This window comes from Eretmochelys imbricata, chromosome 6 (genome assembly GCF_965152235.1).
Source record: "Eretmochelys imbricata isolate rEreImb1 chromosome 6, rEreImb1.hap1, whole genome shotgun sequence".
Lineage (NCBI taxonomy): Eukaryota > Metazoa > Chordata > Testudines > Cheloniidae > Eretmochelys > Eretmochelys imbricata.
In genome coordinates this window covers 92,537,839-92,560,340 of record NC_135577.1, presented here as the reverse complement: position 1 = coordinate 92,560,340, position 22,502 = coordinate 92,537,839, and the positions used below count along the sequence as shown (strand labels likewise).

Genomic DNA, 22,502 nt, shown 5'->3' with positions numbered 1-22,502 from the left:
TCTGCCTACTGCCTGGATGAGGTTCATAATTCTGGCAAGTGCAGTGTCTGCTGCCCTTTTCCTCCCCAGTCTCATGAGTCTCAGAAAACATCTTGTGGAGAAGGCAATGAAACCCTACTCAGATCCAGGCTGGGGAACCCCTCGTACATCAGTCTCAACAAGCAGGCATTAGCTTGGGAATGGAGGCTAAGACTGTTAAGCCTAAAGAGAAGGATTCACATGAGAATAAGGGGCATTTTCCAAGACATAAGGACAAGTTCCTGAAGAGAAAGGATCACTTCCTGACCCCATCAAAGTGGGGGAGCTGGCTTGCATGGGCACAAAGGATTTAGGTCTGAGTAAATCTTCTCAACAGGAGAAGGAGGCATGCAAGGGTATGGACATCAGTGACTATGGTAAAGACCTGGGATAAATGGCTCCTGGCACTCCCATCTACTTTTAGAGCTGATGTGGTACCCAGAAGTAACACGGCCCCAGAGGAAGCTGACTGCCACAGTGACCAGAGAAACTCTCAAAAAGAAATGGAGTACTTGTGGCACCTTAGAGACTAACCAATTTATTTGAGCATGAGCTTTCGTGAGCTATAGCTCACTTCATCAGATGCATACTGTGGAAACTGCAGCAGACTTTATATATACACAGAGAATATGAAACAATACCTCCTCCCACCCCACTGTCTGTTTCCAATGGCTCTGCTGATGGACTCTTCTGGTAATCCAGGGCATTCTGAAAACCTATGGCTCCCCAGAGGACATCTTCCCTGCCCACATTCATCCCTCCTACCGCAACTGTCTCTATTCTGGGATGTGGATATTTCAGAGGAAGAGACTGTTCTTGCAAGGCAGAGTCCCCATCCTCTCTGCCAGACTTGAAGTGCAACCATAGGTACCATTGGTTCTTCCGGAGATCAGGCTTCTGGCTTTCTTGTTGGAGGAGTCAGAGCCTCTGTGGTGTCAGACAGAGGGAGCACGAGCCCCAAGTCATCAGGGTTCTGTCCCCTGACCAGAGATGATTGGCCAAGGGACAGGCGGTAGCCGATGGCATGGGGAGGGAGAGATTTATCTCACCCAGTGCCTAACTCTTTGGTGATGCAGGTGGCTACAGATCGGTCCAAGCAACAGCATCCAAAGTCTACTCCCTCTAATAAGGGACATAAGTGACTCAACCTACTAGGAAGAAAAGTCTTCTCTTCCACCTCCCTCCTGTTCTGGATCTCAAATTTCCAGGTCCTTTGGGCCAAATATGATTTTACCAACTATAATATTTTTTTGGAATTCAAGGACAAGCTCCCTGAGGATGATAGGGCCTGCTTCCAGGGCTTAGTGGATGAAAGCAGGCTGGTGGCCAAAATTCCCCCCCAAACCACACTGGAAGCAGCAGATTCTGTTTCTAGGGGGATGGCTATAGCCATAGTTATGAGGAAGAACTCATGGTTGCAATTCTCAGGTTTCCCTAGACAGTTGTGGAGTACCATCCTAAATCTGACCTTTGATACTATCAACCTCTTTTATGAGAAGATGGTGGAGTCTCTCCGCTCCCTTAAAGACTAAAGGTCAATGCTTTGCTCTCTGGGCTTTTACAGCCCTGCCCCTAAGAGAAAACATGAGACAGAGGGGTATAGGGCAAGACCGCCTTTTCAGCCATTTTACCATCATTGTCCTCAGGAGCCACCATGCATGAGACAGCATTTTATAGACCCAGGAACCCAGCCTCTGCAACATCCACCACCACATCATACTCTAACCCCCCAAGCGAAGAGTTTCTTTTGACGGGACTGCTGAGACCCACATCCCCTTACTGATGCCATTTCATTCCCCTCCCCTAATATTTGGAGGCCACCTTATTAAATTTGCAGACACACTGGAGGGCCTTACCTACAGATAAATGGGTATTAGAGATTATTCATGATGGTTATCTGATCGAGTTTCTGGTATCTCCTATTCACAAACACCCTTCTCAGTTCCTTTTAAGGGACCACTCTCACGAGGAGATTCTATGACAAGAGGTGAACTCCCTTCTCCTCAGGGGAGCCATAGAAAGGGTTCCACCTCAACCTCAAGGGAAGGGATTCTACTTCCTGATCCCCAAGAAGAATGGGGGATGGAGACCAATTCTTGATCTACGACAGTTCAACTAGTTCATTTGAAAGCTAAAATTTCACGTGAGATCCTTGGCATCAATAATTCCTTCATTAGAGGACTCGTCTTTTGACATGTCATCTACCCAGCTCACAGTGTTCAAAATCAGCTGCCGCCCTTTCCCCTCCCCGCCCCCCGCACACTATCAACCCTTATTTGTCACCTCTGCCTTTGCATGGGATACTGTGCTGAAACTTGGCCAGTAGGGATTGCTTCTGATATATACAAACCTTTTTTGATTTCAAAGAGACACCCACTCACCCCCACAACTGTTTGAGAAGATCACTGAATTGTTGGGGAGATGTGCTGGGCAATTTGGTGAATATTATTAAGTGACTGGCAAATTCAAAAATTATGTCTGAGGGCTTACTTCAGTCCTTAAAATATTAGGGTCTGGGCATGCTGATATTGCCAGGAGCTCAATGGCCACTGTGCGCAAGATAGGGATGGGGTGGGGGGTGCCCCTGACTAGTTCCTCATTTGAGATTAAGGATGCTAGGAGTGCGTTGTGGTTTGGCATTGAGGCATGGGATGTTGGTAGAATAGCAAAGGGAACTGGTTTTGAAGTAGAGTTACTGAATGTTTGAAATCAAACAGTGAGCATGTTCAGTGCATCAGCTTCTGATTGAAGTGCACCCAGGAGTGTAAGATTTGGGCCATCTGATAGACCATCCCACTAGACCCTAGTGATTCCAGAGTACTTTATGCTTGGTAAATGGGTGAGGGGTTTCTTAAATCTGGCAATCTCTCAGTCCATCAGCTCTTTCCAGGTCTCCTTCAGCAGAATTATGTTAACCCTGTGGGAACCAGAATCTGAATTTCCTGAGCTGGTGAGGGTATAAAATCTGAACCAGGCAGTGTTGGCCAGTGATAGGGCAGAAGAGTGGGAGTCAGGAGAGCTGGGTTTCTCCAGGCTCTGTCACTGTGACTTCTTGTGTGACGGACACTTCCCTGCATTGTGCCTCAGTTTCCACATGTGTAAAGTGGGGATGATGATGCCTACATGCCTTTGTTAAGCACTTTGAGGCCTACAGTTGAAAAGCCCTATAAAAGGGCTATGTATCACCAGTGTTTTATTGACTTGACTTTCTTGCAGTGCTGTGTGTTACTGTAATACAAGGTTTAATGTACAGTTTGGTGAAAATATAGTGCTAGTGAAAGATGTCCTATTGACAGACCTAGTGACAAGGGTCTCTTTATCCATGAAACAGGTTCATTTTCTGTCACATTACCCTCTGTTGGTGCCTCAACCTGCCCAGGAGGAATCCCCGTAGGATAAGAGTTCATGGCCTGTGGCCTATTCATCCTCAGCCTCTCTGCTGAGAAGGGCTAACTGTGATGCTGACCTTTATGATGTGGATGCTTTTCTCACTAAGAGCTGGACTGGGATATTGCAGGTAGCAAATAGCCCTCAAAGGGTGAAGACATTCACTGACTGATCAGCAGCCTAGGAGTGAAATGCACTCAGACGCTGCGGTGGATTAGTAATGACTTATTTCCAGTGTCTTGAGCCACCTAGTAGGGAAGCCTAGGGTCGAAATGGCTTAGCATGATGCAAGTCACAATCCAGAAACAGAAAGGCTTGAATTCCACAGTGAGTCGCATTGTGGAGGAACCTTGGAAATACTGACGGCACTTCGTGTCTGGTTGGACTTGGCCTTTCCTCTGAGCTGTTTCAGCTCACGGGTGTGTGGTGAATCTTGTGAAATCTATACAGCATCTCCTTGTGGTGCTTGCTCTCAACTAACTCCTGGCCCTGGCCCGCTGTGGAGTGGGTGGTGGTGGTGGCGATCCAGGGGCTGGCTTGTTGCATTTGGTAGGGGCTGAGGGTAGCAGCATTCCAGGGGCCACAGTTTTGTGGGTGAAATCTGTCTGGGGCTGGGGGCTGGAGGAGAGAGGCAATCCATGGGCTGGGCTTTGAGGTTCTCCAAAGTGGTTGGAACTGATTGTTCTTTATGTTTTGAACCCAAACCTCAGAGTGTTAACCCCACCTTGGCAGTAGGACCCACCATGCCCTGCTGCTGCACAGCCCTAGCTGACGTGGTGGGAGAGTTAACTGAGTTGCCACATCTGCTTGGCGAATATAGAAAACCCCTGTCCTGCCTTTCCCACAACGGGATATCAAATCAGAGGGACGGACAGACCCCAAACAAAACCCTGGGGCCATGGATGTCTTAAATTGGAGCCATTGCTTGTCTAGGGCAGTGGGATCAGAGCTGGATCAATTCAAACAAAGTTCTGGGCCAAATATCCATCCTCCCTGATCATTCCTCCAGGACAGAGCAGCGACTCTCCCCACACATGGAATATTCACCCAGAACCTCCCTCAAACCTGTACGCAGGGGCCCATCTGGACAAAGCTGTCGCAGTCTCTTTGCCACAGCCAGCTCCACTCTGATAAACAGCAAAGGGACCAGCAGTGTCCCCGCTGCTCCCTTCCTTTCTCTGGGGGAGGGGGAGACAGGCAGCAGGCCTTTGATGTGCAGGAACAAGCCTGGCCGACATGCTGTATGTGCGCTCATGTGAACCTGGCCTGGCTCCAGCTCTCTTTGAAGTGCTCCAGTGATCAGGATGAAAGGAAGGGGAGTCCCTCCCCAAACCATCTGGCCCTAATTGCAGGTAAAAGTGCCGTTCTGTCTCCCTGGTGGGGAGGGGAGCTTCTCCCTCTTCCTTTTCCTGCAGCTACAGTCTGGGCTCATGGAGGGGAAGGAGGGTTTGGTGGTGCCAGGGAAGAGAGCTAGGAACAAAGGGGAATTTAGGCTGGGCATCAGGAAATATCTGCTACCTGTGAGATGCACTAAGCTGGGGAATCAGGCAGGGTGGAAGGCACATAGGTTGGAAAGTTAAATCCTAGACCACTGGAGAACCTTCTTTAGGGAAGCCTGCATTGGTTGAGCGAGGAGTGGGGTGCAGAGAGCTTGACAGGTTGTTCCCATCTCCGATTTCTCTGATGCACTGAAGCTTGCAGCCCCTTTGACTTGCACCCTTTAGTCCCAGTGTGTGTCGATCGCAGAGGTTAGTGACGGGGGAACCTGGTTCAAGTGGTTTAATTTGGAGGAGTTAATCCTGCTTCTTTCCAAATCCACCCTTAACCCATCCTGATCTGGAAGCCTCTTGAGAATCAGGCTTCCTGGGAGATGGCATCGGCACAAGGCTGTTTCTTGCTGCAGCTCCCAGACCAGAGTAGTAATGCAGAGGTGAGCACAGTGTGCCTCAGAATAGATACAAATGTCTGCAGAGTGACAGCAGATCAGTTAACACACAGCTTGAGTCACGGGTACCATTTACAAGTAAGTTATGTTGCTTCATAGTCTGCTATACAGGGGGGCTTTAACCATTCATTATCTGTTTCCTACAATGTAAAATGCAGCCATTCATCTTTAGCAGTTTCTTTTCCGATTGACCTTTAGTAGACGATTTGTTCAAGAGGTTCCTAGAGACAAAGCGAGTGAGGTAATATCTTTTACTGGACCAACTTCAAATAAATTGTTTTCTCTGATACTAGTAAATAGTTTTTACATGGCTGGGTTATCTTGGGAAAGTTTCGCCTCAGTTTAATTCACCACATATGAGTGTTGGGCTGGGTGACTTTGTGACCATTAATAATCTTTGCATTTATCATTTTCCAGCTAGAAGTTTTCAAATCTCGAGCCTCAGGGTGAAAATTGATTGTTTGCAGCAGCTGATCACGGTGGGGGGCGTTTTGGAATTTTTCCTCCATGTAAAATATTGACCAGCTAGGCAAGTGAATTATAGATTTTTGTCCTTCCTCCAAAGAATTTGGTCTCTGACATTGTCAGAAGTGAGGATACCAATCAAGGTGGACTAGCAAACTGGGCAGGGAAATCAAAATGCCAGATTAGATGGGACAGTGTTATAGCAGAGAGGTGCAAATACTGGATTGGTTTCTGATGTGGCAGAAAGCAGGGAAATGCCAGACATCATACAGAGTCATTACTCTGCTCCAGAGTGGCAAGGATATTGGACTAGATAGGCAATTGCTCCGATTGGGTGCTGCAGGGGTATGTGTGAGGAGAGTGGAATAGATACCCTGGTGGCCAGATCTAGTGTAGCAGTCAATATGTTCTTTGCTTGTATGGCCTGTTTGCTGTCTCAGACCACACTTGGAGGAATAGGGAGATAGTGGGTCGATCAGCCTTGCGTTGGTTCTTAGTAGGTGTGTTTTGGGGACCTGTTTCTTGGCATTTGCAGGCAGCTGCTCACCTCCATAGTGCCTGCTCTCCTGCCCTGTCCCTGGTGTGAGGATGTAGTAGAGTGAGTCCTGAATGGTAGCTGTGGAGATGGTCAGGGTGGGGTTGGAACTGTCATCGCTGCCTCTTTCATTGCCAGGTCTCCACTTCATCTGACACCCGTGTGACGCAGGAAGAGGAAATGCCACAGTCCAACAAGGTTCGGAGCCTGAGGCGAAGCGGGCAGGCTGCACCTCGCCGGCACAAACGCCGATGGTCGTCCCAGCGGGCTGCGAGGAACCAGCCAGTGCCACTCTGGCCTAGTGGCTCTAGCAAGGAGGAGAGCACACCCTTTGTGCTGGACTTACAGAACCTGCCAGGGTTGGCCAACGTTGACCTGAGTGCCCAGAACCCAAACATACAGGTAGGAGCACAAGTCTCTGTCGCTGGCTGGACAAGGGCACTTTGGGCAGGAGCAAAAAAACAATGTGGCTGGATTATGCAAGCATAGAAGCACTTGAGCGGCCGGGGGACGACCTGATTGGGCCGAGGGCCCCATCCATCTGCCGTGCGGTAGGGACCAGAAGGGCCCCCAAACCCCTTCCTCTGCACCATGACAGGACTGATTTTATTATCTATACAACATCCCAGACAGCTGGTCTCAGCCTGGGTTATCGCCAGTGCTCTTGATTCCACCACAGCTTGCTCTGTCGCCAACAGTTTTTAGGGTAAAGTGCCTTGCAGAGGCCAGGGGGGAGTGGTGAGGCACTTCCTGGCGCGTATCGCCACATCTGACAGGAACTCCCTCGCTCTAAGAAGCTTGTGCTCATGGGCTCACTGTACATTTCAGGCCAAACTAATGGGGAAGCAGTGGCAGATTTTCAGTGACTGTTACACCCAAGCTCCAGCAGGGAGGCACTGAGATCTGCTATAGCTCCCCATCCTTACGGGTGGGAAGGAATCTGAGTGGAGAGGTGGGTGGGTCTGGAATGGATGAGAGAAGGGACCTGACTCCAGGCTGAAACTGAACAAAGGTTCCATTTGGGTCGGTTCTTATGTTGCCTGGCCCAGTTTGCCCAATCCAAGTCACCAATTTACTGAAACCATGCAATATAAGGGGCTGGGGTGATACATTTTTCCCAGAGTCTTGGGGAAGAGAGGCCAAAATAGACTCCCAGCACATAGGAGCAATGGGAAGCAAACCACTACCATGGTTTACCTTGTATTGTGGGGAGCCTATTGACAAAGTCCCCTAACCTTCCTCCTGCCTGTACAGAGCTGGCACAAAATCCACTGGGGAAGGATCTGATCAGGAACACTCCCTCGATGTGCTGCAGGACTGGGGGCCCTGTGTGGACTTCATTGGGCAGAGGGGTAATACCTCCAGTATCCGGAATTGCTTTGATCTCCATTTCTTCTTCATCCCTAAAAGGCCTGATTGCTGCCTTAGCAGGGCCCTGGCCGTCAGCATGTGTGCAGGGTGCTGAGAATGTCAGGGGGAGGGCACTGTGGCAGACTGGAACTGGACCCAGGCCCTGGGGAGTGCCACAGACAAACTGCACGGTGGGGTCAATTAACCAGATGTTTTCTCTCTGGCCTTGTTTGATCTCCTAATTGGAAACCTTTTGTGTGGGGGCCCCATTTCCTAGAATCTGCAAGGCTGATACCATATATTTTGACAAATAATCCTCAGGCACATATAAGCCACACCCATTTAGGACAGGAGATGCTGGCATGTAAATTCCAGATCACCTCAGTCAGGATTCTCTGTACTCCTGGCCCCTCTCGCTTCTTTTTTAGAACTCCTCCCTTTACAGCAAGGATGGGTTCATGGACTGTTTCCTAAGGGGATACAAGCACTGCATTTCTAAGAGTTCTAGCCTATGCACTGGCCCTCTGCAGTCAGGAGAGATTTTTCCCAACCCTGCCTGGCTGGGCTAGGCACCCCCAAAACATGTCTCCTGACTGACCTGCAACACCTCCTGCTAGTCTAGCCCTGGCCTACCCACACACACCTCTGCCAATGTACCTCAATTGTTTCTTGCAGCAAACCCTGCTATTCGAGTCCTGGGTCCCTCCTACCAGCTGTGCCAGGCTGAGTTTTGTACTGTGGAGGAATGTCTGCTTGCAACTAGGTTGAGATCCACGAAACTCACTGCTCTAGTGATTCAAGCCAGAAAATAATCTTGGCCTCTCTAGGAGTGTGGCTGGAGTTTCAGCCCACCCAATCACCACAATGCTGGTCCTGCTACTTTCCATTCCCAGAGCAAGGGCCTAGCTAACCTCCAGGGAGATCTTACTTCGTAGCACCCATCCCATTACTAAACTGCCTCCTCTCTCAGTGTGCGAGGGCTGTTTCTATTCCTGGAGGATTATGTTGCTTGACCCCCTGCCTGTCTCCGGCACCTCAGTGTGCTTCACAAACTGTTTACCAAACCTGCACCTCCCCTGGGTTGTTCTTGTTTTATGCAATGTGCCTCTCGCTGCCTCCAGACTCTGGGATGTCAGGTTTTTTTAATGACACATTGGCGCCATCAGCTGTGGGAGGAGTCTAGCAGGGCCCGGCACTGTATCCTGCAGCATACCACAACCCAGCCAAAGCAGGAAACTAGTTGAAATGTCTAGATCCTGAGTAGGAAGCTATTGGACCAACAGGAAAATCCTTTGTTGCCCTTTAAGGAAGTCCCCGGCAACTGAGTCAGGCAGGAGCCCTGGCTTCAGTGCTGGTCCCTCCCTTATCACCTTGCCTCTTGTCTGGCTTCCCAGGTAACCATCGAGGTGGTGGATGATCCCCAGGCTGAGATAGAGATGGATTTGCTGAAGGAGACCAGCAATGACTGGTCCCTGACCTCCTCTGAGTGGTTGTCCCACAAGGACCTCTTCTGGCCCCTCTTCTGGGAGTATACGGATCCCACTGAGGAAGAGGAGGAGGACGAGGATGACAGCTTGGACAGAGAGGAGGAGGAGGAGGAGGAGGAAGATTATACAGCAGAATATGAGGAAGAGGAGGAGACAGTGCTGAGCGGAGTGGGAGGCGACTGGGACCAGAGGTGGCCGAGTCAGAAGAACTGGATCTTCAAGGAAAAATATAATTATGGTGAGTCATCCCCTGCCCCTCAGCAGATGCCCCCGAATTCTGCAGTGACCACCTCCCTGCCCACGAGGGGCTGGATTCCTATTAAAGGCATTGGGTGCATCCACAGGGCAGCCTGTTCCAGTGCAGGGATGTCAGACAGATGGCAGCTTGATGGATTTGCATAAATCTCAGCTTTTGTGTTTAAAAAAAAAAAAAGGAAGTTTCTAGCCCCTATGGTTGTGAAGGAAACTTTCCAAATGGAACCAAAACAGTGAAGTCTGCCTGAGTCTGCAGACAGCCTAGATAAATAACTCAGAGGTGTGAACTGAATTCCCAGCTGATTGGATTGCTAATGCTAAAGCCTAATGAATACGTATGTTCAGACTAGAAATAAGATACAGATTTTTAATCATACAGGTAAGTAGCCATTGGAACAACTTACCTAGGGATGTGGTGGGTTCTCTAGCACTTGAAGGCTTTAAATGAAGATTGGCTGCCTTTCCAGAAGATATGCTGTAGCTCAAACAGCAGTTATGGGCTCCATGCAGAAATGAGGGGGCAAGGTTCTCTGGCCTGTGTTGCGCAGGAGGTCAGACTAGAGGCCCCTTCTGGACTTAACGGTTGTGACTCTATGACCGTTCGGTGTCAGCATTAACTATCTCATGGCTGATGGCTCTGACAGATAGAATGGGGCAGGGGGTGGGAATGAAGTGAGCAAGACTGGATGTGGCATTGAGGTAGTGAACAAATAATAAATGACCTGAAAGATGAGTTACGACAGCAAGGCTGTATTCTAACCTTGATCCTGTGCAAACCTCCACTACCATCAGTGGGAGGTGGTTGTGGATAGGGGACTGTGCAGTCCTAAATGTATATCCAGCCCATGGACCATCAATAAGCATGGAATGCATCCCTCCCCACTGAATGAATTTGAACTCTGGTGTAATGGTTAGCGCAAGAAGACTGGGCACCACGACTCCAGGGTTCTGCTCTCAGCTCTGAGAGAGAGCGTGCCAAGGTGGGAATTAGGGCTCTGGTTCTATTCCTGGCTCTGGGAAGGAGAATGGTCTAGTGCAGGGGTTCTCAAACTGAGGGTTGGGACCCCTGAGGAGGACACAAGGTTATTACATGGGGGATCGCGAGCTGTCAGCCTCCACCCCAAACCCTGCATTGCCTCCAGCATTTATAATGGTGTTAAATATAAGGGGGGTCGCACTCAGAGGCTTGCTAAGAGAAAGGGGTCACCAGTACAAAAGTTTGGGAACAACTGGTCTAGTGGCTAAGACTGGGAGTCAGGACGCCTGAATTCTGTTCCCAGGAAGCACAGCCTGAGAAGGGTGCCAGCAAGGGCAAGTGCAGCCACCTGCTGCTGCCCCTACCTGGGTTTGTCAGGAGTGGCATCCATGAAAAAGCCTGGGCAATTAGAAAAGGGGAAGAAGGGGGCACTTCAGGGAAGGTTCAGGGTCCCCTGTGTTTCCACTTCTCCCGCACTCCCCGTGTCACAGTGGTGGGGACTGGACGCAGCTCCCTCCAGAACTATCCAAGTGGGGCACTGAGAGGAATCAGATGTGCCTCTCCAGGGCTCACTGCTGTGCTGTGAGCAATTCCTCAAGGTACTTACCATATGCATGTGCTCTCACCCTCTCACATTGGGCCAATGGGAAATCATCATTGAATGGAGGTGTTTCCAGTGGTTCTGCAGGAATCGGTTCTACACGCAATGCTATTCAACATTTTCATCAATGGTCTGGAAGGAAATATAAAATCACTGCTGATGTACTTTGCGGGTGACACAAAGATTGGCAGAGTGGTAATTAATGATGAGGACTCGGCAGTCACACAGAGTGATCTGGATTGCCTGGTTGGCTGGGCCCATTCAAACAAAATGCCTTTTAATACAGCCAAATTCAAAGTCATACATCTAGGATCAAGGAATGCAGGGTGTACCTACAGAATGGGGGACTGTATCCTGGAAAGGATTGACTCTGAAGTGGATTGATGGGTCATAGTGTGCAAGCTCCCAGTGAAGAGGACTAACGCGACCCTGGACTGTATAAACAGCAGCAGTGTGTAGGAGTGGGAAGGTGATTTTGCTTCTGTGTACAGCATTGGTGAGACCAATACTGCATTCAGTTCTGGTGTCCAGATTTTTAAAAAGGATATTGATAAATTGGAGAGGATGTAGAAGAGTGTCACAAAAATGATTTGAGGGCTGCAGAAAATGCCTTGTAGTGAGTGATTAAAGAGCTCAATCAGGTTAGCTCATCAAAAAGAAGATTGAAGTGACTTGATTACAGGGTAGAAGTCTCTTCACAAGGAGGAAATACAAGGTCCTTAAGAGCTCTTCAGTCTAGCAGAGAAAGACATCACATGAACTGATGACTGGAAGTTGAAACTAAATAAATTCCATGTAGAAACAAGGAACACATTTTTAACAGTGGGGGTGATTACCCCTGGAACAAACTACACAGGGAAGTGATGGATTCTCTATTTTTTGGTATCTTCAGATCAAGACTGGATGCCTCTCTGAAAAATATGCTGTGGCCAAGCACAAACTATTGTGCTTGGCCAAAGCCAAGATTACAACAGGGTTCAAAAAAGAACTAGATAAATTCCTGGAGGATAGGTCCATCAATGGCTATTTGCCAGGATGGGCAGGGATGGTGTCCCTACCCTGTTTGCCAGAAGCTGGAAATGGGCATTGGGGGTGGATCACTGGATGATTACCTGTTCTGTTCATTCCCTCGGGGGCACCTGGCAGTGGTCATGGTTGGAAGACAGGATACTGGGCTAGACGGACCTTTGGTCTGACCCAGTATGGCCACTCTTATGTTTCTTATTGGGCTCAGTGCAGGGATAGCCGGGTGAAGTTCTGTGGCTGCTGATATACAGGAGATCAAACTAGATGACTTCAACTTTAAAAATCTGTGAATCTGTTCAAGTGCTCTCCTGAGTTCTAACCAGCTCCCCTTTAGAGACCAGCTCAGGAGGGCAGGACTGGGGGAGCTAGGAGCAGGGTGATGTAGGTAGAAGGAAGCCAGCAGGGTAGTCCAGAGCAGCTCCAGGCTTCATTCCCATCTGGGCTTTGCACAAGGACTTTCATGCTTTGTCCTTCTCTTGCTGTCCCCAGACTATGAAGATGAAGAGGAGTGGAGCTCTTGGTCCCCCTGCAGCGTGACCTGTGGTAGCGGCAACCAGAAAAGAACCCGGTCCTGTGGTTATGCCTGCACAGCCACCGAGTCGAGAACCTGCGACCTGTATCGCTGCCCTGGTGAGCCTCTCCCCTCCTATTGTACACCTCGTGCTCCAGACAGAGCCACTTCTCTGCCTCCCCTAATGCCTTAGGGGGCTGTTTCTCAAACTCATGTGCCCAGTGGGGCCTTCCCACAGCAAGATCCTGTTTCTGCTAGGGGGGAGGTATGGATTCCCGGCTCGGGGCAGGAGGGTCACTTGAGGAATTTTCCATCTCCACAGGGCAGGGAGAACTTTATCCCTTTCTAACATGATGAAGGGATCTAGGTGGGACTCACCCCAGAAAAGAAACCCATAGGCCAAATCCCTCTGTGGTCCTTGGCCTGCCTCCTAAACCCTTAAAACACTCAGCTTCTCTTGTCCTCTGTTTGGATACTGGCTAGTGCTTGAAGAGGTAATAGTTTTCAATTTTTTGATCTGAGCCAGTAAAAATGGCTGGTTCTTTCCATCATGAAGAGAGGGCGTGGCTTGTCATTCCACAATCAGCCGTAAGTAGCCCATGGATCATAAATCTGCTGCCTACCTTCAAAACTCTGTTACATATGAAGCCTGAAATCCTCATTGGAAGTTTAGTGAGAGCTGGTTCCAACCATCAGGATCCATCACAACCAGCGATCTTACACTCCCTTAGTGTTATCCTCTTTGCAGTACCATCCCATTGGTCTTCTGTGCATAGGGGTAGGCCACCGTGAAGGTAGGGAAGGGGCAGGCAGAAATACAAGGGTCTGATGCCCAAGCCCAGCCAGGACCGCTGGCCCATCCCTGGAAAGGGATTCATTATCTCTGCGAGGTTCATCTTGGCTATTTGCTTGTATGTTTTATCTCCGAAGGAGCAGATGGGGAGATGGTCTTCACCACTGACGAGACGCCATTTGAGGGTGAGAACACCACAGAGATGTTCAACTCAGGTCAGCACATTTCTCATCTGTACATTAGGGCCCTGGCAGCTCCTAAGGGATTTCATGGTGCAGCACCCCAAAGAGGAGATGCTGCTACCTGGATGGGAGTGTTCTGCCAAGGGGTCCAGGTTTTGGTGGACTTCACTGAAATATCCACACAGGCATGAAATGTTGTCAGCCCTCTCCACGTAGGGACCTAGGCATTAGCATGTGCCAGGCACGCTGTTCTGATAGGGTGCTAGCATGGTGCTAGGCATTCCACTCAAGGGTGGCTTCATAATGGGAAGGGTAGAAATGCCCCAGTGGAAGTCCCACCCTGAAGCAAGATTGAGATTTAATGCTCCACACACCTAGGTGCTTTCACAATCATATGAGTCTATGGCCCTTGTCCATGCTACAGCTATACTCATGTTGGGAAGCCCAGTTACAGCACAATGGACTCACAGCCTGGTTACAGTCTGGTTCCATTATGCAGTGAAGACAGAACCTAACCGAAGTCCCTGAGACATGTTGAACTTTGAGACAGTGTGAAGCTTTAACAAAGATTATAGGCATGGGTAAGGTCCCATCTGCACTGACTGTAGCGGTATGGACACGACCAATGACTGCATCATGTTCCTGTTGATGATTTCACTCTGCCATGTGCCTTCCTGAAACAGATCAATGGCCCAGCTGCTCTAGTAGCCTGTCTCCAACAGTGGCTGGTGCTGGATGCTTAGAGATTATGCAGAGCCTACATTAAGCACCTTGCTGTGCAACAGTATCCCATGGAGAGAGATTCTTTTCTGATCCCCATCTCTTGATCAGCTGTTGCCCTCAAGCACAGGGGTGGTTGTCGCTGGCAATCTCCTCCCCTGGTACCAGCTCCTCCATGGAGGCTATGGTGATTGTTAGCCCAGCTGTTGTGGTGGAACTCCATTCCCAGGGCTGTGGCTGGACCTCAGAGAGGTACCCACTGGGTGGGGAGGTTGCTTATACTCCCCCCGGCCCTTGTTTCTCTTCTCCAGATGTGGACAGCTGTGAGAAGTGGCTGAACTGCAGGAGCGACTTCCTCACCAAGTATCTGAGTAAGGTGCTGACGGATTTGCCCAGCTGCCCCTGCTCCTACCCATTGGAGGCTGTTTACAGCGCTGTGAATCTGCGGGACGAGGGCCAGGGCAAGAACTTCCGCTGGCGGGATGCCAGTGGGCCCAAGGAGCGGCTGGACATCTACAAGCCCACGGCCCGCTTCTGCCTGCGCTCCATGCTCTCCTTGGACAGCACCACGCTGGCCGCCCAGCACTGCTGCTACGACGAGCACACAAAGCTCATCACCCGGGGCAAGGGGGCCGGCGCCCCCAACCTCATCAGCACGGAGTTCTCCCCTGAGCTGCACTACAAGGTGGACATGCTGCCTTGGATTCTGTGCAAGGGGGACTGGAGCCGGTACCATGCTGTTCGGCCCCCCAACAATGGGCAGCAGTGCGCTGATAACCCCACTGAGGAGGAGTACCTCTCCCAGCTGCAGGAGGCCAAGGAGTACTAGCAGAGCTTGGCTGAGTGCTGGGAGAGCAGGATGTGGCAGGTCTACCACGTAACACTCCAGGAGCACCAGGGGGCCTGTCTCTCTCTCCACTGCAGTGAGGGCCCGCAGGCCACAGAGGCTCTGGAGTCGTCCCCTGCTTGTCACTCCCTTGGAAACAAAGCAGTCCGGGGGAGAGGCAGAGCGTTTGGCCTTACATGCAAGCTCCCTGTCGGTGCCAACCACAGGGATTGGTTTTAAATCTATCTTTTCACAGTGGCATCCCAGTTTCTTTCCAGTTTCTAAGGGGCCCAGGTGATCCTTGCTGCCTGATTGGTCCCAGGGGTGCTGTTCTCACTCTAGCTACTTCTCTGTGGATAGCACAGGATCCATGCGGGTAACAGCTAGAGGCAATGGAAAGCAGCGGCCTCTGAGGGTGGGGGTGCATAAAGGGAAAGGGCACAGCTCCTGTTACTTTTCTATGAAGTGTTAATTGCAGTCTCACAAGGAGCTCAGGGGTTTATGGTGAAACATTCTTGGCTTCTGTTTGCTTTGTGTTGCAGCTGGGCTGGTGGAGTTTAATACACCAACCAAAACTTGCTGTTAAGGCAAAGAGTTAGCAGCTTTATCAGAGACATCCGATCAGGCAACTGTATAAACGCCTGCCTTAGCAGGTCCTGGGTCTCCTCTAAAACCTGGGGATGGATCCTCCTAGGAGAGGGCTCCTCGTGAGGAGTACAGGGTGGGGTATCCCCTGGATCTTACAGTTCAGACTTGGAAAGAAAGAGACTGGGAAAGGCCCACGTGGTGTTCCCTTGGCTCTTGTGGCTGGGGAATGGGGTAGTGATGCTGGTGCTGGGAGCTATGTGAAAACATGCCCTCTTCACAGAGCTATTGAGAATAATAAGGTACACCTGCTGCCAGGGCCAGGGTCAAATAAGGACAAACAAGATCTGGTCTCCACCCAGAGGGGAAGGAAAAGGAAATGATCCAATATCTGTGTTTAACACCTTGTCCTCACTTCAAAGGGAATGGGATGGGGGGATTGGTAGAAGTCGCATCAGCAGCCTATATGGACACCTGGATCTCCCTGGCAGGTCAGCTCTCCTGGTGCGTTGCAGTGTTGAGGAGTGTCTTTCCATCAGATGGTACCCACCCACTCTCTTCTCCAGCTCTGCAGAGTGTGGGAGGCAGTCCTGCTGTTTGTGTCTTCACAACGATGTGCAGAAAGCACCCAAGTCAGAGGGATCTCTCTGCAAGCCCAGACCCTGCCAGGGTGACCAGCTGTGACCAGGCTTTTGCCTCTGGGGCTGACCACTGGTTTTGACACTGTAAGACCATGTGGAGATGGGAGCTAGACTCCTGCATGTGGATGCTTGCACCATTGCTGGGTTTTTCCCCTGGAGAAGCTGCAGCCTTAGCCAGTGTGTCTCCATTGTCATCACCCCCCCCACACCCCCCGCACTGGGGGAGAGCGAGTGTGATGGACTAGGCCACTCCCTGCAAGTTGACATCTGGTTAGAAAGAGCAGATTGGCATCCGCTCTGTTTCTCTCTGGGCACCTTCAAGGCCAGGTCCCCTCTCCCTCTCTCCCCATTGTCCCCAGTTATCTACTAGTCCATTCCCCTGCGTTCCTGCCTGCCCAGCCATCTCCTGAGCTTTATCCCTTTCTTCTAGCAGCAATAGGGATTGGAGAATGTCTGGAAGAGCAGCAGCTGCTGAGTGGGAGGCGCTGGTGTCCTGGATAGTCACTCCCCGCCCTTGCCCTCAGCATGTTTTCATTTCCAGGCTCTTGGGGTATGGTCATTGATTCCAATCCAAGGTTCCCATCCTACTGGGGCGAGAAGCAACATCGGACCCAGCCAAAGGTGCCTGCTTCACCCTCCTGTCACCTCGATTAAGAACTCGCCAACCAGGGCCCACAAGCCTCTCATGGACCTCTCTGCTGCTGGGGATGCTCTCTTGTGGCTGAAGCCCATCCTGTGGCCAGTTCCTGTGGATTATTTGAGGGAGCTGAGGTATGACCCATCCCCTTAAGGTTCTTGTGCCTTGCCCACTGCTGACTGACAAGTGCATGGTGTGCTGGGTCACAGTGTGGCAATAGCAACATCTAGTGCCCCCTAGGGAAGTGGCAAATGTCATTCCCCAGGAGAGCCCCAGGCCCAGCATCTTACGAGGGGTGTGGGGTCCAAATAGGTGATGGGAATAAACCACTCATCACTGGGGGGCAGAAATGTCACTTCCTTCCCAAATGGTATCTTCTGCCCAACCCCCTGAAATGAGGCAGCCCAACCCCACCTCATTACGGAACCAGCAGGTATGGCTCATATATGCTCTGTCCCTCTGCTTCAGGCTCACTGCTCTGCCTAGGCACCCTCTGTCCATGAGCCGCGGGGCTCGTGAGTCCTGTTTCAATCCATTCCTGCCCAGGATCTACTCTAGGAGTGAGTATAGTGAGGTGAACCATACACTGGTAGGTCCCAAGAGCTGTGCCACCCACCTCCTTAAAACTATAAAAAAATACACGGACACAAATTGGACAAGGTAACATCAGGGACAAGGTGAGACGTTCATCTCCTATGACAAAGGAACCGTGTCAAGTGGTTTAATCCCCAAATCTAACCCAAGTAGCTGGGGAGGAAAGACCTCCAAATGCTCAGTACTTTATTTTCTCTGTCCAGCATACCCCCCACTGCTGAGAATTGAAGGAACTTTGTTTTCCTGACCCTAAAGCTGTCACTGAGAGTCTACCCAGTAGGAGTGCAGGGTAATTACTTGCCCTACATCCAGAGTGGTGTCATTTCCAGCGGTGGCAATCTGACAGCAAGACAGAAGTGTAAGGAAACAGAGCTGGCTTGTCCAAACTCAGCTGACTGCGGGCCAGGGAGAACTGGGATTTGACTAATGCAAAATGGATACAAAGTAGGAGAAAATGCACAGAATAATTGTTTCTTTAGCTCATAGTCTGCTGCTCTCATTGACCCACATTGCATGGGTGCCATCCTAGTGGTTATCTTGAGTGTCTCCAGAATGCCTACTCACATGGCTTGGTGCCTTGCCCTGGTTTTCCAGCTCTCCCCAGGTCCATGTTGGCCTATGGTAGCTTCCAGCACCCAACATTCCCATGGTTTTGACCAAGAGCCAAGACTCAAATGTCTATTCTGCTGCCTCCCTCGGGGTCTTTATTTCTGGGCACCCAGCAGCTTAACCCAACAGGCAGTAGTTCAGATCATTCTGAATAAAACAACATTTATCTGGCAGAGGAAATAAAGAGAAAATCAAGGGAATCTGACAAAGAATAGGATCATGGCCATTGAAGGATCCTTCAATTCATGCTAAGATTCCAACAAGCACAGCTGGTTAATCAGACTTTGCTGCAGAATATTGATCAGTCAGGATAAAACCCTTAATTGGCAGAAGGTCTGTATAGCTGATCACTGTGCATTGTTTCTCTCATTGTCCCAGTATCTTTCTCCAGGGTCAGGGAGCACCCAGTCTGTCAGCTCTCTCTCTCTGACCCTTCTTGTAATCGTTGAACCTTTCACTTCTGGACCATTGTGTTCAGGTCATCAGTCACCAGGTGGGACGCTGTCACTAGTGAAACAGAAACCAGTGGATTTGCCAAGCTGCCACATATTGGATTATTATTGTTTAATAATTATAGTTCCTTGATATGCACAGACCCCGATTAGCATGGGAGCCCCATTGTGATGAGCACACTGCAGACCTATATCCAGACCTGCCCCAGAGAACTTATAGGCTACGCTGACAAGTGACATATGAAAGGTGGAGTGAGAGCTAGAGACAAAAAGACATTAACGGTAGATAAACGAAGGGCCAGCTATATTCTCCCTGTCCTTTAAACCATCGCTTGTTGGCTGGTCTCTTATCGACTTTGTGACAGAAGTGGGTCATAAGGAGTTGAGGGCAGTGGTCGATGGATCAGTTCTGGGACAGCATTCTATGTGTAAGGGCAGCATGGAAGAAGACTTGGAGATATTTGTGTGTGAAGCAGATGAATGGGCGGGTGAGATTGTCAGACATTGGTGAAAGGAAAAACACATTATCCCTTGTCATTCACCAGTCTCTCTTCTTATTGCCTCTTGCACATCAAATGCCATTGGCCCACTTCAGAGGACTCTTGATCTAATGTAATGGGAGGAATCTTTTTAGTGTCAGTACACAGTCTATCTGCTTCTTAAAAACATGTCCTTTTAAACCTTGCTACCTTTCAAAAAGGTACACACCCTCCTAGGCGGGGTCTTTCCATACATCCCTTCTGAGATGAGGGCTTCAGGATGTTCTCCAGCTTCTTCCCTAGGCTAAGATGCCACTGAATAAGTGACCTCCTTATAGTAATGTCCGTTGCATGTTAATAACATCCTTACTCATGGTTAGTCTGAATTTATCAACCTGCATAATCCCAGAAATGATGCTATAATTCCTGTAACACACACGGTTCCTATCAGGGGGCTGGTGAGAACTTTCACAGGAAGGGATTGCTGTTGAAACCTCCTGGGATGTTGAGTTGCTATTCTGCCTCCCTGGTTGAGGACTTCAGGAAACATAGACAAGAATAGAAATACGAGGGGCAAGAAGCAGTGCTTCTCCTCACACAAGCACCTTACCCACCCAGGAAGCTTTATTGAGCTACACTAGGAAGAGCAGATGTTTGGACAAAGGTTTATTTTTATATCCTAATAAACAGATTGTTGAGCCACAATTATTAGAGTTCTTTGTCTCCACCTCCCTTAATTATAATGTTTATATATATAATATATATATATATATTTCTTTTACTCCTACCAAATTGCATAAAGGGGGATTCTCCTGCATTCTGACTTGCAATAAAGCACTTTATTTAAAATGTATGTGTTGTTACTGATATTGTTCAGTTGTGTTAAGTTGTATATTGCTGAGTGGGTTAGTTACATTTTAAACAGAAATGGTGTTGAGTGCTGCATAGTTTGGGTCCCTGTTCATAGCCGGATTGTAAGGAGCCAGACACATTTGCTGACTTTCTTCTCGTTCTATTGTTTGTGTTTGATAGGGATGGGCGAACCTCAAATAGCTCAGACCCGAGATACAACCACATGGTTCAGATGCTGCTGTGAACCTTGCAGGCTGCAAATTCCAGGTGCTCACCCTCTCCTGGAGGAAGCCCACAGCAGCCTTTCCTGTGGCATTTTTGGCACTCCTGTGCCCAGCAGAAATGGGAGAGAAGAGAGGGTGTGGAAACCAGGATGCCTTTAGTTGCTTCCCAAATACGACTGGAATTTTCAAAACTCAAAGGCTTGTGTTGGGAGGGGCAGGGGAGGAAGGATCAAGACAGGTTTTCATTTGAGCTGGTTCGTCCATCCCTAGCATGGTAATGTTTGGTTCCCTTGTACAGTATTTATTGTTTGTGGTGGTCGCAGTCGCTTAAGAAATGGGAAAGTAATGCTGGTGGATGGGGCTGCACTGTGGAGCTGTGTTGTGTATCTGAACTGAGAGCAGAGGCTTTACCGAAAGAGAAGCAATAGTGCCAGACGTCTCTTACCAATAAAATTTATTGTTATTACAAGGCAAGCTTGTTAGCTTGGTCTTTGATGGTGGAAAGCCCAGGAGTGCAAAGGGATTTGATCTCTTTGGGCTCCTGAGCATGAGACTGCAGCCTCACTTGTGCTGACCTGGATCCTGGCTTAATTGAGAATACCCACTCTGGTTTTAAAACTGGATTTTGGAACTGGTTTTTGGAGGGTGTCCCTCAGAAATCTCCTATTTCCCCTTCTCATCCCTCCTAGGAGAGCTGGGTAGAGAACATGGAGTGAGCAGAGTCAGTGTGGCCCAGTAGATAGGGCACCAGACTGGGGGTAAGACGACCTAGATTCTGTTCCTGACTCTGCTGTAATACAACTAACAACAAGAACGACACGTGCTGCTGCCATCCCAGGCTGGGGCTGAATGTGCTGGGGTGGAGGTGGGTGACTTGACTGTTGTGTGCCATCTGGAAAGTGCTTTGGATAAAAGATGCTCTCCCAGTATCATTACCATTAACAATGTGGTACACGAGATCTCGGAAGCCACAGCCTGCTGTCAGAGAGAGAGGTCATCCAGGCCCCCACTATGGAGGAACTATCTGCCCTAAGAGGGGACCATCAGGGTCAGTTTATGAGAAGGCTTGGAAATGATGTAGCAGTGAGATCTCTGAACTTCACCTTCCAAGGTCATGGCTGTGGATGCTTCTATACTGTACCTAGCCTGGTGGTGTTTGAGGGTATGTCTACACTACCAAATTAGGTTGATTTTATAGAAGTCGATTTTTAGAATTACATTTTATACAGTCGATTGCGTATGTCCACACTAAGCGCGTTAAGTCGGCAGAGTGCATCCTCACTACTGTGGCTAGCATCAACTTATGGAGTGGTGCACTGTGGGTAGCTATCCCACAGTTCCCACAGTCTCCGCCACTCATTGGCATTCTGGGTTAAGCTCCCAATGCCTGATGGGGCAAAAACGTTGTCGTGGGTGGTTTGGGGTACATGTCGTCAGTCGCCCCTCCGTCCTTGAAAGCAACGCCAAACAATCGTTTCACGCCTTTTTTCCTGAGTTACCCTTGCAGACACCATACCATGGCAAGCATGGAGCCCGCTCAGCTCACCGTCACTGCTGCTGTTGTGGGCAAGTCTCCTGTGGGGGCTGCTGTGATCCAAGTAGCCAATGCAATCATTGGCGTTCTGTTATCAAGGATACTGACTCTGGGAAATATGCGGGCCTTTTTAGATTTTAGGTGCATCATATTCCTGTCCTTTGTTGCTGGTGAAGAAGTCTTGCAGCTGTACATTCCAGTCTGGTCGGTGCTGTAACACCCCGTAGCACTTCTGTGGTTGACACATGTAACAGCTCCAGGGCTCTTGCTCTTTTGCCTTGGCCGGGGTACTTTGCCCTGCCAGGACCTCCAAGTATTCCACACAGAAGTACCTGCAGCAGCTGGCGTTGCTGCACAGCAGCAGCTCCTGGGTGCCATCGCAGCAGACGGTGCAGTAGGACTGCTAGCCGGCCTCGTCCATGGTGTACGGCTCCACCGCTTCCGCTGCAACTCTGCTCTCCTGCTCCCCAGCGACGAGCTCGGGGGATCCGTTCTGGTCCTCCCGGGTGCCTTCGCAGCAGACGGTGCAGTAGGACTGCTAGCCGGCCTCGTCCATGGTGTACGGCTCCACTGCAACTCTGCTCTCCTGCAACTCTACAGCAGATGGTGCAGTAGGACTGGTAGCCATCCTCATTGGACATGTAGCTTGGCCGGGGGTTTTGGGAATGTCTTCCCTGCCCGGCTCCTAGCAACGTCCAGGGCAAGGTGTACAGCTCCACCGCTTCCGCTGCAACTTTGCTCTCCTGCAAGTTGGAGGCTTCTGCCTCAGGCTGTTCTCCCAGCCAGCAGTACTGCACAATCACATCTACCCCAGCCTA

General features: G+C 49.9%; 1 protein-coding gene across 1 annotated transcript in view; it reads left to right on the top strand.

The window, feature by feature from the left end:
- ISM2 (isthmin 2) overlaps window positions 1-15,080 on the top strand; it is a 45,682-nt gene extending 30,602 nt beyond the window's left edge. The window contains exons 2-6 of the mRNA XM_077820365.1: window positions 6,489-6,752; window positions 9,095-9,425; window positions 12,535-12,675; window positions 13,487-13,564; window positions 14,563-15,080. Of these exons, the coding sequence (XP_077676491.1) occupies window positions 6,489-6,752; window positions 9,095-9,425; window positions 12,535-12,675; window positions 13,487-13,564; window positions 14,563-15,080 (1,332 nt within the window). The remainder of the gene's footprint in view (window positions 1-6,488; window positions 6,753-9,094; window positions 9,426-12,534; window positions 12,676-13,486; window positions 13,565-14,562) is intronic.
- Window positions 15,081-22,502: the final 7,422 nt, after the last annotated feature.